The sequence below is a fragment of the Taeniopygia guttata genome, chromosome 10 (genome assembly GCF_048771995.1).
Source record: "Taeniopygia guttata chromosome 10, bTaeGut7.mat, whole genome shotgun sequence".
Lineage (NCBI taxonomy): Eukaryota > Metazoa > Chordata > Aves > Passeriformes > Estrildidae > Taeniopygia > Taeniopygia guttata.
Genome location: NC_133035.1, coordinates 17,243,180 through 17,259,975, shown reverse-complemented (window position 1 = coordinate 17,259,975; position 16,796 = coordinate 17,243,180). Strand labels below are relative to the sequence as shown.

The 16,796-nt window shown below is 40.8% G+C and overlaps 1 protein-coding gene across 2 annotated transcripts in view; it reads left to right on the top strand.

Moving 5' to 3' along the window:
• IGF1R (insulin like growth factor 1 receptor) overlaps positions 1 to 16,796 on the top strand; it is a 169,683-nt gene that overhangs the window by 26,156 nt on the left and 126,731 nt on the right. For both annotated transcript variants that reach the window (XM_030281623.4, XM_002199807.6), the window contains exon 2: positions 3,678 to 4,223. In XM_030281623.4, the coding sequence (XP_030137483.3) occupies positions 3,678 to 4,223 (546 nt within the window). The remainder of the gene's footprint in view (positions 1 to 3,677; positions 4,224 to 16,796) is intronic.

The following is a 16,796-nucleotide window of genomic DNA, read 5'->3' as shown; positions in this document are numbered from 1 at the left end:
CATAGGATCCTCCCCATAAAAAAAAGAGCACAACAGGGCTTCTTGTTCTCAGGACTCCTTTACTAAAGAGCTGTTTCCAGGGAGGCATTTGTGTTTGTCTAGGTACAGACTATGTTGCTTCACTTTGGTATTTTACCATATTGGGGAGTTATCTTTTAAACAAATAAATACATTTGCCTTTAAAGAACAAATGTCTGACTCTGAATTAGGTTCTTGTTTTAGGCCGAGTCTGATAAATGATAGGCAGTTTAAGGAAAGGCTTGGAAATCTGTAGGCAGCTGAATGAAAACAGCATGAATCTGACTATTGGTAATTATCCTGGGTGTTTATAATCTACCCAGAACTAGCGGGGCAGGGTAATAAACAGCTGTTGCGTTTTTATGTTCTGTTAGTGAGCAAAATAAATACATAATAGTTAATTTCCAGTTCTGAATTGAATGTAAAACAAAGGCAAGTTATCCTAGTCATATTAAAAAAGTTCTCTAAACTGGAATATTCAAAAGTCTTAAATGGAGTATAAATGCTCTAAAGAGCATTTTCTGTGCACTTCATTGTGTCTGACAGACCAGTTTATATTGTGAGTCCATATATGCTTTCTCTCAAATGGCATCCAAAGAAAACACAGAACAGCCAGATGGAAATTGGAGTTGACTTTGAGCTCTGATTAATTTGTTTTTCATAGAATCCTTTTCAGAGCAGAGAGAAAAACGTGAGAAAAAGATGATGTATTGTGGTATAATTAACTCTGGTGAACAATGTGAACCTAAAAGAAAATTCTTTTAAAAGATATCTTCTTTAATGGGAGCTGATTTTTCCAAGTGTCAGGATGGCCCACAATGCTTGTCCTATTTCACATTTGTGTCTCTGCAGTTCTCATTATATGTGTAAAGTTCTGAAAAACATAACTCACTAGATGAACTATTAAGTTCTTAAATCAGCAATGTCAACAGCCACTCATCTGTGATCAATTTCTAATGTGGGACCCCACTGGACTTAATTCTTTTCCATATTGAGGGGATGATATTTCATAATTGAGGCAAGTGAGCGCATACTTTTGCCATGGAGCTCTAGAAATTTCATTGATTTATAAAAGCATTAAATATCTAAAATTAAGTAACTTTTGAGCTGAAACAAACATAAAGCTAAAAGCAATACGACTTTGAAAGCCCAGCTTCAAACAGAGACATGAACAGATATATAATGCTTTAGTTAACGGTTGCTGCCATTTCTCTTACAAATTGTTCTTTAGGGTATTGTAACTCAGCTGTTTTTAAACCCATCACTCTGGAACCTTGCCTGCAAAATGTCAGCACAAGTGCAAATTTTATTTCTTTAACAAAATAAAGGGCTTGGAGCAGTTAGGCTTTCTAAACTTTTATGGCAGGAGAATAAATTCTGCTACTTCTGCTTTGCCATAGCAGGAGCCATACTTTTCACCTTGGCCTGCCAGCAGGCAGAGATGGAAGCCAAAAGGGTTTAATGGGGGATACTGTGTGTGTTTTAACTTGCCTTTTCAAAACAAGAGAAGCTCACTCAGAGTGTAAATACCCTTTGGGCAGAGGGCACAGTACCTGTGGTGGATGGAGGGTTTGTGGCTTTAGAACATGATTTCTGAAGTTGAAAGCAAGACATGGGTACCAGCTCATTGAAGGAGTTTAATAAGGCTCAAGGTTGTTTTTCCTACAGGTTCAGGGGAGAACTCCTCACTTCATCACTAACCAGTGCATCTCTTACCAGATCTACTACCTTGGAGTTCTTTAATATTCTCCCTCTTCTATCTGGCTTCTAAAGCTGGATAGTGCCAACCCATTCACCCTTTTTAATGTTTTCCTGAAGTTCAAGCTGTGACACATATTCCAGCAGTAGAGTCCAATTTTTCTGAAGTCAGTATGTACAAAAATGGGGATTTCCTGTCTCAGTGCTCGTGGGGACCAAGGTGGGGACCAAGTGTTCCTGGTGGTACATTAGTCTTGGTGTTTTTTTTTTTTTTTTTAAGGTCAAGGGAATGAACTTTCTTGCACATAGCTACTTCAGTGCAGCAAGTCACATTTAATAGCCTTTGCTTTCAGCTTGAATCTTTACAGAAGGAAGATTAGGTAATAGTTTGTGTAGAAACATCTGTTTCCTAACAAAGATTTCACCCTATTTTATTTTTTTATGCTGTCCCTCTAACCAGAAAGTCCTTTAGACTTTTAAAGACTCAAAAGTCTTTAAGTCCTCGTTGGGTATTAGAGTTGCTGTGGTTTTAGCATGCTCATGTTCTGGATCTTTTGTTAGCTTAAGTTATTAGCCTTAGATAAGTGTTGTGGGATGGAAGGACTGCTTTCTATTGTCAGTGCAATTTCTGAATCTCTGGACAATTTGTCTGGGTTAGAATTTAAGTTTTTTGGCTCCAGTGCTTGTTTAGACCTTCCTCTTGTCTGAGGAAAAGAGGTTTTTAAAATAATTAAGCCTAGTATGCATTAAAAGAGAACCTTTCCACAAAATTGAATTGCTTGGTGTTTATTTGAGGTTTGGGTTGCTTAAATAATTTTACTTTGTTTGCTTACAAGCAACTTAGTATCTCTAATGGGGAATCTTTTTTTCCATGTTTTCCAAAGAAGACCGGCTCTGAGGGTTTTGAAGAATAACAGCTTTCTACACTCTGTAGTTCTTTGTTTTAAGTCCAAGTGGATTGTATGTGTCTAAATATTGCATTATTAACACACATGTCTTCCAGTGCCTTTAATGTTGTTATTGAAATGTGTCTCTAATATGGAAAAACTTAATACACAGATTTATTTGGGAATAATCCTTTTGGTCATTATTTTCTTGAGAGTTCATTGAGTTCAATCTGCTGTTTTCAAGGAAGATTTTTCACTGTGATGCTCCATGTTCTTGTAAATAAATTTATCCTGTGTTTCTTAGAACTCAAGAGACTTTTTTATATCTTGGTGCCAAAATTAGTGAAACTTGGTTTACTGGAACATGCAAACAGGAATTCAATGCTATAAGTCCAAGCACTTTGTTTTCTTCCCAGTCACAGAGCAGGAAGTGCTGACCAGCTTTCTGTGGATTTAGTGTTGTTGCTGCCCTACTGCAAGACCAGCATTCCAAGAATTAGGGCTTGTTTGGCGTGTGACCCTGGAAGGAAAGAGTGATGTGAGGCCGGAGTTGTAATTTTCTGGGAAATGCCCTCTTTGTGTGTGTGTGTCTTAAGCAGGGTGGGGAGTGAAATAGTAACATAATGACCACTGGATCACTTTCTGTTTCACCTGACTGGTTTGAAGTGATGTGACTGGCGCCCTGCTCTGGGCACACGTTCATGGTCTAATTTGAAGCAGGGCGTGCAAATACATTTGGCTTATCTTTGTATTCCTCAGTGTAATGCAGCTCTTGTCATCAGCAATAATAATCCAACGTGTCTCTGTGTGCTGCAGAGTATAGGGAGAGCTGCCATCCCCGTGGTGCTCCTGGCAGTGCTTAGCGTGATAGGTTAAATGAAATGAAGGTTCCATGTAGGTGTAAATCAAGCACTCATTTTCTATTTTAACACTGCAACCTAATTAAAAGTTAAAAATCTTATGGCCATCAGAATATCCTTCTTTACGTTCCAATTTCAAAAGGTTTAGGAATGCCTTATTTACTAACTATTTGTAACTTATTTACTAACTTTTCTTCCTCCTTTTCCATTTCAGTTTGCGGGCCAAACGTCGACATTCGCAATGATATCCATGAGCTGAAGCGCCTGGAGAACTGCACGGTGATCGAGGGTTTCCTGCAGATCCTGCTCATCTCCAAAGCAGAGGATTACCGCAACTTCCGCTTCCCAAAGCTCACTGTCATCACTGACTACTTGCTGCTGTTCCGTGTGGCAGGCTTGGAAAGCCTCAGTGATCTCTTCCCCAACCTCACAGTCATTCGTGGCAGGAACCTCTTCTATAACTATGCCTTGGTGATCTTTGAAATGACGAATCTTAAGGAGATTGGGCTTCACAACTTGAGGAACATCACCCGCGGGGCCATCCGGATCGAGAAGAACTCTGACCTGTGTTACCTCTCCACAGTGGACTGGTCTCTCATCCTAGATGCAGTGTCCAATAACTACATCGTTGGGAATAAACCTCCAAAGGAATGTGGGGACTTGTGTCCGGGAACAATGGAAGAGAAGCCATTGTGTGAGAAGACATCTATTAACAATGAGTACAACTACCGCTGCTGGACCACAAACCACTGCCAGAAAAGTAAGATTTGAGGAGATATCCTGTTTTTGTTACCTCTTTTGAATGTTTAGTTTTGTGGGTTTATTTTAAGCTCTTCAGCAACTGAAACTTTTATTCTAGTTGTTTATAGTTTGCATGAGTTACCCAGTTGCCACACAAATAGATTCTTCCCCAATCAGTAAAGGTTTGTTGTGGCAGCACATTTCTCCCTCTCACAGGATTTTCATAGGAGAATGCTGCCACAGTTTGTCTCACTTAAATTAAAAATAAAAAGAGAAAACACAAATCGGCAACTGTAAAACACAGCCCAACAAACTCCCTGAGTTATTTCCTCTTGGAAAAGGTGGGAAGTGTAAGTATGGAACCAATGCCATTGTAGCAAAGCTGGAGGCAGCTTTACCTGCCTTGAGGATTTGGCAGGAGGTGGCCATCGAGTGCCATCTCCTCCTGCTGCAGTGACATTCCGTGTGTGCCAGAGCTGTTGCTGTGCATGCTGAAGCTGTTAACTGGACTTTGTTTTTTGCTTCTCTTGGCATGCACCTCCAGACATTCCTGTAATGGTAAATCCTGTACGTAAGGACTTGTTTACTGACATTAATTTTCACAGTACAGTCTGTAGAGTCAAAGAGTCCATGAATATCTTGACTTCCAGCGAGGTTACCCTTGCCTGTTTTGTTCTTATCTGGCAGGTTTATGTCTTTCTGATAGCAAGTATTAGCAAAAACAAAACTTGATCCCTTCTCACTTTTTAAAAATAGAGTAAACAAACACATAGTTTACTCAGGTAACATGATTACATGGCTTTTTGAGTTCATCCTGTAACTTTACGAAAGCTGAGCCCTGCAGTATCAGTAGGGCTTAATTACCAACAGTCGTCACTGGGAGGAACAGTTCCTAAATTCCACCTGCAGTCTTGACCAAAGCTGCCATAATGATAGGAAGCACCACAGTGTGAGAGAAATCAGGGCTGTATTCGGGTTACCTTCATCTGGGCATATTGTGTTTTTCTAAAGTGGCTTGTCAGTTGCTTGTGGAGTCCTCCTGTGCAATTAGAACTGCAATTAAAGTAGCTCGTGGGGCAGTTTCAGTCAACACATGCCAAAAATACCTCTGCAAAAAGGCATTTGGAGTATGTGCTTTTATCAATACTTACAGGAAATAAAGTTCGTTTTTTAAACAAAGCAAAGAAACCCCCTCAGCCTGTTACTGGGAGACTTTGTGCTTTGCCCAGGGTGAGGGGAGTGTTTCTGTGAGTCCTGCAGGCCAAATTTATGTCTTCATTAACAGAGTGTAACTCTGTTGTCTACAGAGGGTGACCAAGGTGACTCCTGTGCAACCTCATTGCCCCCGGTGGTTTGAATAGATGTAACAAGAGTGTATTTAATGAGATATAATGACTTACTTGTGTTCTGTTGTGTGCTTTGCCTGTTTGGAGTAGACAAAAGTAATGTGCAAAAAAAACCTTTTTTTGGCATGTAAGGGACTGTTAAAATAATTTGGATCCCAAATACACATGAGAAGAAATCTGTTTAAATAAAATGAGGTCATAGACTGTGATAGCAGGACTTTGAAGACAAGGGTGTAGGTAATGTTTTTTTTTTTCCATATATGCTTTCATCTCCTTTCATGGGAGATTGTGAAGAAGAAAGCAAGTATTGGAAAACAGCCTTGAAAGGCTCGTTAAGAGCATTACTGTGTGGAAAAACAGTTTGTTTTAGAGTATCTTAGGATGTACAGCATATAAAGAAATTATCAAGTTCTAATCAATAAGCAGAGTGAGAAACTTGGACTTGTTCTAATCTGTTTGTTGTGTTAAGACACAGACTTGAAGGAAGATGACTTCAAACTTGCAGGCCATTCATGTAAAAAGAAAACAACCCCAAAGTACTCCTGCTCTGAAGAAAAACAAAGGAAGTACAAAAGTGCAGTTGTTCCAAAGGAAGCTTTTTGTCTCCCCTGCTAGATTGCTCGGGCACTTTGGCAATGAACTCCTGATCAGGAGAGGACTCTTGCAGTATGAAATCACACAAGGCATGAAAAAGAAGAAAAGGAAAGACCTTTCAGTTACTGAGTGGTTCAGTTGGCGTTTTCCTACAGGTCGAGATACGACACCTATGTTATTTTCCAGGGAATATTTTTCTAGTGCAGTATCTAATTTAACCCTGACATTCTCCTTGTGCGTCACAGTAATGTCAAGCTGAAAATGCTCTCTGTCATTCAGGGTTCCTTTGTGCCTTTTTATTTTTCTTTGCTCTGTGTCTGTGGAGGAGTGTGTATTAAATCTCTCTTGTCCTTGTTTAGGTTTTACGCTGAAAGATCTGAAGTTGGTGGGTAAATGTTGTGTGGGAACACTTGGTACTTCAAGTAGCCTGGCTTCTGTTTAGTTTTGCCATTGAGTGGAAGTTGGTTTTTTCCTTCTTTTTCTTACTCACAAAGAAAGGAAGAAGCTTGTGCTTCCTTCAATATAATTTGTGCAGGAACAATGCTGAGGGAGGAGGGAGGGAAGGATATGCAGTGTCTGAGTTAGAATAATCCATGGACGCTTGTATAAAAGAGCAAGCTACAAAGAAACTGTAACTTTTAGATTTTTCTGGGTATTTTTAAGGCTCAGCATAAAGCGTCAGCAGCTCTCCTGCCAGTTTGGTTGCCCTGGTTTCTGTGTAGTGTACATTCCTTTACCTTCGAGTGCCCCAAGGCAGCAGCAGTACGAGTTTGCTCTCTTTGGAGCTGCAGCATGTTGTGTTGGGCTTGGCATGCTCTCTTCTCTCCGACTTGCACCTACTTTTATGTTGGTGTATTAAATGCCAGCTGTGCCTCACTGGGGTTGCAAGGCCATATAGAAGAATCCCTCAAGATAAAAGGAGAGTACTAAAGTTGTTTGTTTTCGTCAGTGCTTTGGGGCACAGGTGGAGATGGAAAAGATAAAAACTGAGTGTCCAGACATACAAATGAGACTATGGCCTTTTATGTTTTTCTTTTTTTTTTTCTGGCAGTTGTAACTGCTGGAAAGGTTTATGGAAGCTGCCTGCATCTCGCTCAGCAACTGATGTGAGAACCAGAAAAACTGTTCCTGCTGTACCCCTTGCAAGGCTTGTGTCTGATGACACACTAGCTCTGCCTGTCCAGTGGTCTGCTGTAAAGAAAACTTGGGTTGTTTTCTGTAATCCTCTTGCTGATGATTAACTTTTGAGGTCTGCCTTAGTCATTAGACCTTTCCAAGCCTGCAGAAACCAAATGTAAATTACACCCTTGAAAGCCTGCCTGGAAGTTCAGGATCCCTGGTCTACCATAACCTTTGTGTTCTTTTTTCAAGCAAGTCCAGCTAATGCTTCCTAAGACACTTTTGCTATTGCTTGGGCTGTAAGAAAGGAGCTGGGCAAACTATTTGAAAAAGTAATAGCAGTGATCTGTATATAAGATCTATGGTGCCCTGTTGGGTTTTTCCCCTATCATAATTATTCATCTTCTTTCCCCCAGTTGAGTTGGAGGTGCTCAGTGTCAAATACTTACTGAAACTTTTCCTACTCAGAAAAGACAACGGGTCTGGTTATGATGGAGACAGGCTGTTAGGTCTCTCAGGAAAGGGGTGTTGGCTTCAGCTGCTGCTTCTGTGGGTCAGGATGAGAGCACTGTCTGGGTCCCCCCCTTGTGAGAGCAAATTGGAGCTCCCATGTTTCCCAAAGGGGGTGGAATAGTTGTGCTTCTCATAAAAACGGTGACAGGGAGTATCTGAAGTGTGTGTGAGAGCTTTAAGACTATAGTTTAGGCAATAAAAAAAGGATGTGTAAGTTGGCATTGTAGAGAAGGCATGGATGAGGGTTGTAAGCATTAAGCACTTGGTTCAAGAGATGAATTTGACATGAAACAATAGCTCATGTAGCCCTCACTGCAGAATACAACAGGAGAAAACTTTGAGCTTCTCAATGTGTGAAACTGAGGACCATGGAAAAGGCATGTGAGGATTTGGAGGCCAATGAAGCAGATGGCAGCTAAGCACAAAATGTTTTTAATGAAAATGTATCCTTATTCATTTTTTAATTAGTTTGACAATGGCCCGAGAAGATACAGTGTATGAGGAGCAGGAGGGAGAGAATGACAGTGAGTGGGAAGAGTGGTCCATATGTGCCTTCTACTAAAATGTTTAAACATATGGAGACAGTAACATGATGTATTCTCACAAATATTCGGAATCTGCTCCTGTTTGTTTACACGGAGCTCAGAAGATAATGCAGTTGAGTGGTGTCGTTTGACATGGCTCCATTGACTTGTGCAGTGCTTACAGTGTGCACCAGCTGGGAATCTGCTCCCTGTTGATTCAGCAGAGTAGTGCTGAAAAACACGTGCTGCACTTTTTCTCCCCCCTTTTCTCTCCCTGTCTTCCTCTCTTTGAGGAGTATTCACTGTATTCCTCTGTCCTTTAGAAATAGTGAACATACATGAACTGTGTAGGCAGCAAGAGAGAGGAAGAAGTTGGGAGCCAGAGATGATGAATCAAATTATCTTATTTTTCTTAAAATTATCTTTGCGTGTTTTGTTTTTTTTTTTTTCTGTTTGCTGCTGCATTTTTTTCCCCCTTAAACACTGAAATATAGTAGATATTATATATGTCAGCAGAGGACAACATGCTTTTAAGTTTTACTCTTTCAGCAAGCAAATTGGATGTGGTAAAATGTTAGGTGTTGGTCTGTGTAACACTAATACTACCTTTGTTGGTTTAAAAAAAATTAGGTGTCATATAAACCTGACCATATATTGAAATTGACAGGTTTTTTGTTGGTTGTATTTGGTTGGTATGCAAACTCTCCAGCAAATAAATATCTTCTGAAAGGAATAAACAGTCAAAAAAAGATAATAATTGTAAAAGGCACAGCTGGTGTCACTGAGTTAGAAAAATCTGGAGTACGTTAAAAAGATTTTGTTAGTGTTTTCCTTCTGAATGAAGTTTTTTTGCTGACTTTTGCTCCCCTCCTGAGAAGTTTGCTCTCCAGCCAGAGGTTTCCCAGAATTTTTATTATGGCTGTGAGAGCATATTTAATTAGTAAGCTGGAATGGCCGCAGAGCAGTTTAGGCCAATCTGCAGTTAATTACTGTAGCAGTGGTTTATATTCTGAGAAAAGGGCTAAAATTAAACAAATGTATACTTGCCATTTTTCTTTGTTCTATTATAAAATGGCATTACCTGGGAAGAATCTTGCAGCCTGCACTAGCCACCTAAAACTATGTGATAATGTTAAGTACTCATCGTGGCTTCCTAGTTTCTTTTGGCATGGAGATTTGTTTGTTTTGAGAGGTCTTTAAATTTGGGAGTTTCATTTTCCAGTATGAAAAGATGATGCAGTGAGCTCAGTCCAGCGCTTTGCTACATGTTCCAAAAAGAAAAAAAAAAAAAAAAAAAAAAAAAAAAAAAAAAAAAAGAGAAAGCAACTAACTTTTAAAAATACTTTGAAAAGATTTAGAACTTTCTCCCACATTTTGGAATAAATTTTGGAGCTGCATTTTAGTGGCCATCCATGCTATTGGAGAAATTTCATTTTCTTTGTGTTGTTTGAGATAATGGGAAGGGGTAATCCATGTATTGTGGAATGAGACAGTAAATGAGGCCATGATTTCCGTGGCACTACAATTCCTTATAGGTGGTGGAGTGATTAAATGTATGTGCCCCGTTACTCTGGGTAATACAAACTCTGTTTTATTAGAGACCATTCTAATGGATTTACTTGAGTTGTCTTGTGCCAAGAAACTGTTTCAGTGTCAGAAAAAGGCCTGTAGAAGTGCAGTTGGGAGGTCACTGACAGAATGTAGTAATTCCTTGGTTTTCTGGGTTGTGTGTGTGTGTTCATTCCTCAGTTGAGTTTCTCTGATGCTGTGTGGTAAAGGCTGGGGAAGAAAAGAGTGCCAGTTCTTCCTTACAGGAGGATACAAAAGCTTCACCAGGTTGCACACTGTGTGCCTGACAACCTTCTAATGGGGAGTGCTTGAAAATAAATCCCGGTCTAACCTCAGGTTCTGTGGAAGCTCATGGGAGAAGGGAATGACTCTGCAGCCCAAGGGGTCCGAGGCTGTGGAGCAGAGGGGGAGAGGGAAATGGTGGCTGCAGTCACATCCAGTGAGGATTTCTAAGATGATGTTTATTTATTTTGAACTTAAAATAAGAAAAATAAAAGGAAGTGCTTTAAAACTTCAGTCACATCCTAAATTTACTTTTAGAGGTACTGTGTGTTAGTGATGTTTCAGAAACTTGATAATCTGCTGCTAGCTAGGGTTGGAAACAGAATGCTTTTGGTTTTGCTTGCAGCACTCTGCTGTTCTTAATGATTTGTTTTCATCCTGGAGAAAACTGGAAGTGATGCCCTGTTTAGAGAATTTTTTGGTTTACTTTCCTGTGCAGCAGTGGCACGTTAAATCTATGCAATTAAATACAAATCCAAACTTGAACCAGATCTTTCGTTAATGTGCTTAACGTGGATTTCCAGGCGCCATTGATATATATTAGACAAATATTTGTTAATAGAATAGACAATTGTATTGGCTAGCTAATTAGATATAATGTAAGGCTTTAATTTTATGATGAATTTGCAAAACAACTGGGAGCTGAGAACAGCTAGCAGTGTTATAGGGAAAATGTCAGGGAAATGTCAAGTGTAAAACTAAAAGAAAGCTGTGGTTTTGCTCTGTTCTTGCAGATGTCACAGGGACAAGGCAAACTCAGCCTGGCTTAGCATTTTCTGCAGATTTCCGTGGCTCTTATCCATGCAATGAGTCCAGCTTGGAGTGGGTTGTGAGTTTTCCTAGGGATTTCAGCTTTGGCAAGTAATGCTTGTATAGATGTCAGACAAGGGGTGAACTTGAGCTGCAGTCGTCTTATCTTGGTGGTGGGCCATAAAGTGATCTGTCCTTCACCTGTCCAGTTGTCCCATTTTCATGGAATGTGTAGAAATACGTCTTTTGTGATGGCTGATCTGCAATTAAATTTGAAATTGACTGAAGGAAGGGGAAACTTAGGCTCAATCTGGATAGGAATCATATTCTCTAAAAACTTTGCATAGGAAGAGCCATTTTCCTGTTTTTCCTTCACATTAATGTAGGAATTGATTGTCCTTAAGCATTTTCATAAATCATTTTTATGTGGCAAGCAAGTTTTTCAGAGTTTAACAGTCCTGAAGAAGTCTTTGTTTAGCCTTTTTCCCCACTAATAGTGGGATTTCCTTCTCAAGTCTATGAGAATTAACTTCTAATAAAAAGATGCTTGGATAATAATATGTTAATACAGATTGTTGAATTGCCTTTTTCTTCTGAGGTGAACTCAGCCTGGTTCAGTTGTCGACTGTCGCTTCCTCCCCCTCCTTTTGAGTGTTGGGAATGGAATGTGCATGTGCTATCAGGCGAGCGCTAAAAATGATTTAGCAACGAGTTTGCCCACCATAAAATGGGGAGAGTCTGAGGTGCCCTAGAGCCTGGCTTTTTAAAGCTGGAAACCATATGCCATTCTCTCCATATTTTGTTTACTGTTTCTTGCTGGGCAAAGTGAACGTGTAGTTACCTGCCCAAAGCACAGTTCTGTATGCCCGGGCTAATTATTAAATGTATTTGTGTAGCCCTTGACAGTGAATGAATTCAGCATGTGACTCTTGGGAAAGGCTGGTGTTTTCTTTGGAATTTGATTGCTGAGAGGGATTTGAGGGGCAACTCTAAAGTTCTTAGTTGTTGCTAGTTAAAGTTCAACTTATGCTCTTAGGTGGATCAAACTTCTACTTTGTGCACCAAATGTGACCCTCTTGATGTATTCTTGCAACATATTGGGTTTATAGGCACTTATCTGTTCCCCCCTTAATGAACATGGCTGCATGGCTGTCCAGGCTCATCTTCCCCCATTAATGGCTTCTCTAACTTTTCAATCAATTATGGGGTCAATTTAGCTTAATTTTTTTTTAAATTATTTTTTCCAGTTGATGTGTGAGGGATATAGATGGATGATTAAAGGTTATGGTTTTGGGAAATGATGCCATTTAGGAAGCATGTTTGAAGTGTTGGGCTTGCAGAGAAAGTCTTTTATATCAACGCAGGCCTTGGGAGGAGGAGATGTTTTTCTATGTATAGAAACTTCCCGTATAGGATAGCAAGGGAAGGTTGCAGGGGGTTTGCCTGTCTCTTTAAGTGGGTTTATAATTGGCTAGGAATTTTTGTCAGCTTAGTCACTGCAGCATTCAGCGGATGAGGGAAAAAAACCACAGGCCCCAACCGTTAGGGCCCTGGATAGGCTCTGTCATCCCAAAGGAATGCATGTGAACAAAACACTTTGTGCGGTGCAACCGTTGGCCTAAACAGTATTGCATTCTTAAAGCAGGCTCTGAGTCACATGGAGCAGATGGATTGTTTCACTAAAATGGAAGTTATGTATCACTGAATGCTCTGATCGAGCTTTCAAGTGTGGTTCCAATAGGTCAGGGTGATGAAGGAGTGTAAAGGATAAAAAAAAAAATAAAATTCAGCTCCTTCTTGTGTGGTTGAAATAGTTTCTGTGGTGTTGAAAAGGTAAGGAAAGTGTTTCACTTTATTAATTACTGGTCTGGCACACCGGCCTCAAAAGTTTCTTCCTAGATTTCAGACCAGCATGGTCTTAATTCTGAAACACTTTTTTCTTCATGCTACCCAAATTAATCCAAAGAAACGCCTGTTTTGAGGCGGACAAAAGAGGAGAAAAACCCCACTCGAAGCCCAAACCTGTTGGCTCTTCTCCCAATGCAACCAGCTGCTCTGCTCTTCCCCACCCTGCCAGCCTTTTGCCCCAAAATCTTTCTTGGAGCTGTTCTCTCTAGAGCCCAGAGTGTATTGATCAGTGCGGGAGTAGCTCTGTCTCTGAGGATGCCCTGTCCCCTTTATTTGGTTTTGTCTCTTCCCTTTCTTTGAGGGATTTGAAAGGATCTGACAGGAGCCAGTCTCCAGCCTTCAAAGCGTGCAGGGGAGGAGCTGTGACTTCTGGCTAAACAAATTCAGAGCTGTCAAGTGGGGTGTCTTTTCTATTTTTTCCCCTTCCCATTTTGTGGGGAATCCTCTTTAAAGAGTGCTCTAGGATTTAGTGGAAGCCCCAGCCTCCAGTTGGTCGCTATTGACAACTGCTGTCATTTGGCAGGCTGGCACTGGTAGGAGTGCAGCAAGTTTGGAGGTCTTAATCCAGTTATCACGAAGGCAGGTGTTTCGGAATTAGTGCCTCCCTGTGTTGTATTAATTGAATCTTAAATCATTACAGCACAAAGGGGAAACATTGACTAAATTCCCTTCCATCTCTGGAGCTTTCCTCATGAAGGCAGCACATGAATAGGAACTCTTTCTTAGAGAAGCTGGTTTACTTTGAGTGCCTGTGAAGGCTGTTTGGCAGAATCAGAATTGACTGGTCCACGTGAAGCGCTACATACAGAACCGAAATTGCAGTGAGTCACTGTCTGCTCTGTCTTTTGTGATCTGAGAGTCTGGGATAAAGTACTGCAGTGGGTGTTACAGATAAAACCAGTATGCAAATCCCTAATTCAGAGATGAAGCCTTCTTCCTCTTCTGCTCACTGCAGTTGTTTGTCTGTGTGCATCCATTTCTCTTCTGTAGAAAAGAAATTAAAATAATCAGTAATACCTTGCACCAGGAGATGAAGAGAGTGGTGGCAGGGAAAACAAATGCCGCTTCCAGCAAACCAGCTGTAGAGAGATCTTAAATTCAAGGGCTGCTTTAGGATCAAGTGGTTTACAGGAGAATATTAGTAATTGGAATGCATCTTAAAGATGAAAAAAATCAGTCTGCCTAGGCAAAAATTTTATTATTTTCTACCCTTAGGATGCTACTCTGAATGATTAGAGTTATCTGCACCTGTCAGATGATCTTTTCGGGAGAAAAGGTATGAGGGAGTCAGAGGGCATTTTTGGAGTGGAGAATGCCATGGAAATCTTTCAGCAGGTCCCTGGTGACAGTGGGAGGCCCCTGAAGTCTGTGGTGATCACAGGTTATGGCTCTAGCTTCTTGCCTGGTCTGAAAGGAACATTTTCTGTGAACCAGCATTGCTGTTTTAATCATGGCACTGTTTTAATGGTACTTAGACCAATGTGCTGTACCTGTCCTGTGCTGTTCATGCTCTGGATTCTGGATACAGTGTCCATGTGCTTTCCAGTAGATAAATTCAACATCATGTGTGTAGTACCTCAAAACATCAAGCTATGAAGCTTTCTTGGTTTTCTTGTCTACTTTTTAAATATTTATTGAAATGGTAGCTGGCCTGGGATGAGGGAGGAGGAGGAGGAAATGTTTTTCAACAACACAGGGCTCACCTTTTCCCATAAATGGTGCAAAGCTCTGTTTACATTAAGTGTGCAATAATGGGGTTACTTCAAGGAAATTGCATAGCAAGAAGCAAAAACATTTGCATTTCTCTACGTGCTGAGTGGGCTGCATGATCTGACCTGTATGTGAGGGTGCTGCCTGGACAAAGAACATCATGAGCAAGTGGACAGCTATTTTGCAATGTTATCCTACTCATTCTTCTAGTATCCAGGAGACACTGGAATTGGTGCAAATAACTGTGCCATGCCTGGTTAAACACAATGCCCTAAAGAAGGAGTTAAAAAAACCCTAAAAGGATGACATCCCCACCCCCAAATCTTACAGCAAAGGGAAAGGAGGTTCCCACTACAGCAGCGAGTGTGGCAGTAGCTCGCCTGGGTACTTGCAAGTTCTCTTTCTTCTCAAAGCTCTGCTTTTCTGTTCTCCTTCCCATTATGTGTTTGGGAAACTGGGAGCCTTCCCTTTGCCTGCCTGGCCCTTATCTCTGTTCTCTGCAGCAGCACAGAAATGATGTGCCTGTCCAGTTCATTCTGCTGCTGCTTGGTAAACTAATGAGCAGAGGCACTGCAGCTGCCAGGAAGAATTCCTTTCCAGCAGTTTTGCGAGAAAAGTCAGCAGGATTAGGGCCTGGTTCAAACTTGATTGTTCAGCATATCTGCTATGCAAACCATTTGGGTGAGGGAGAGAGCAACCAGAGTGGCAACCAACTTTGCTGGAGGCAGAAACAAACTGTGGGAACAAGGAGGAGACTGTCTTGTTCTTTATAAACCATAGTCTGCTTAGAGCATTTTGGTGTGCTTGAATACGGACGTATATATGTGTGTGTATATATATGTATTTTTTTTCTTCTCTGCAGTAACACCCTGTGTTAGTGTCTATCCTGGCTTAGAGGAAACAATTATTTCAAAAGCCTTTCTTAATAGCTTTCTTAATCGCCTTTTGAGCTTCTCTCATGTTTTGCTGCTTGGATGTACATGCTCGTGCCAGATCGTGCACTGGATCTCACAGTTCTGGAGCACCTACTTAGTTATCTATCTAGGCAGGGAGTATTGGGGCACCTCCCAAGTATTTAAAAATAGAAATAAACATCTCATGCTTACTCTTCCTTCCTTGATTAAATTTATAGGGTTTGTGCTGGGCTTGTTTGGCTTTGTGTGGGTGAGCGGGTGTGTCTTGTGGATGAAAAATTAATTGTGAGAGCTAAAATATGTTTGTGAATGTGTTTGTACCTTAGTTTGGAAGCTGTAAAGTCTTTGGTAATTTTGCTTTCTGGAGTCAGTTTACATGAAGGTTCAGCTTTCTGTGCTTTTAAGTTCTGATGGGTTTTTGGTTCTCAGTGACTATCTGGTGAAATGCTGCTGCTGTGCACTCCCAGCAGTGAGATGGGATCTCTTGAGTAGCTTGAACCATTTCCATGGAGCATTTGAAGTATCTGGAGAGAGACCTTGAGCTGTATTACACGGGGTTGCAGGTACAGAAGGTTGATTTTGTCATTGTACTGTAGGAAAGACAGTCTGGAAACAGGAACTTTCTAGGATATGATAGCTGAAGTGTAGTAACTGCAGTACCAACAGAGGAAGAGTCTAGAAATATGCTTATAGGAATGTGTTCCTGAGTAGAATTAGGTGAAGGAGGTGCTCAACTCTTTTAATTTACTTGTTAAGTGCTGTGTTTCGCTAGTAATTTCTTTTTCCATTCTTGTGAAGCAGGTGTGGTTTAACCTACCCACACGCTGGAGTAACAAACACTTAGTGTTGTATGTAATACATGGAATATAAGATTAGCAGAAATAATAAAAACACAGTGTTTGTGCTGCTGCAGATGTGAGAGCTGAAGGGGCAGCCAGGGGCAAGTGATGAACCAGTTAAACAGGGACCAGGAACTCTGGTTTAGCAAGCCCTTCTCTTCTGAGCACAAACATGGATGCAAGTTACACTCTGATTGCAAACTTGTTTGTTTGCCTTTGCCTCCCTGCTCCCTGAGCCAAGCTTCCTTAATTATACAAGGGAATTGCTTCTCCAAACGACTTCCAGATAAATCATTATCTGTACTTGAATGACTCTTACATCTGTAGCAGTCTTGTCTCCAGGTGAGGAAAGTATTCCTGAGGGTCTGTTCTAAGTGCATTTCCTTTGGAAGGCTTCTTTTGACATGCTTTAGTCTGCTTCCTCACTACCTATTGTGTAGGACTAGGCAAGAAAATAGTAATTGTAGAGAAAAATATTCTAGGCCAGATGGTTTGCTTTGTAGAGTGGAGTATAGAGGGTTGCT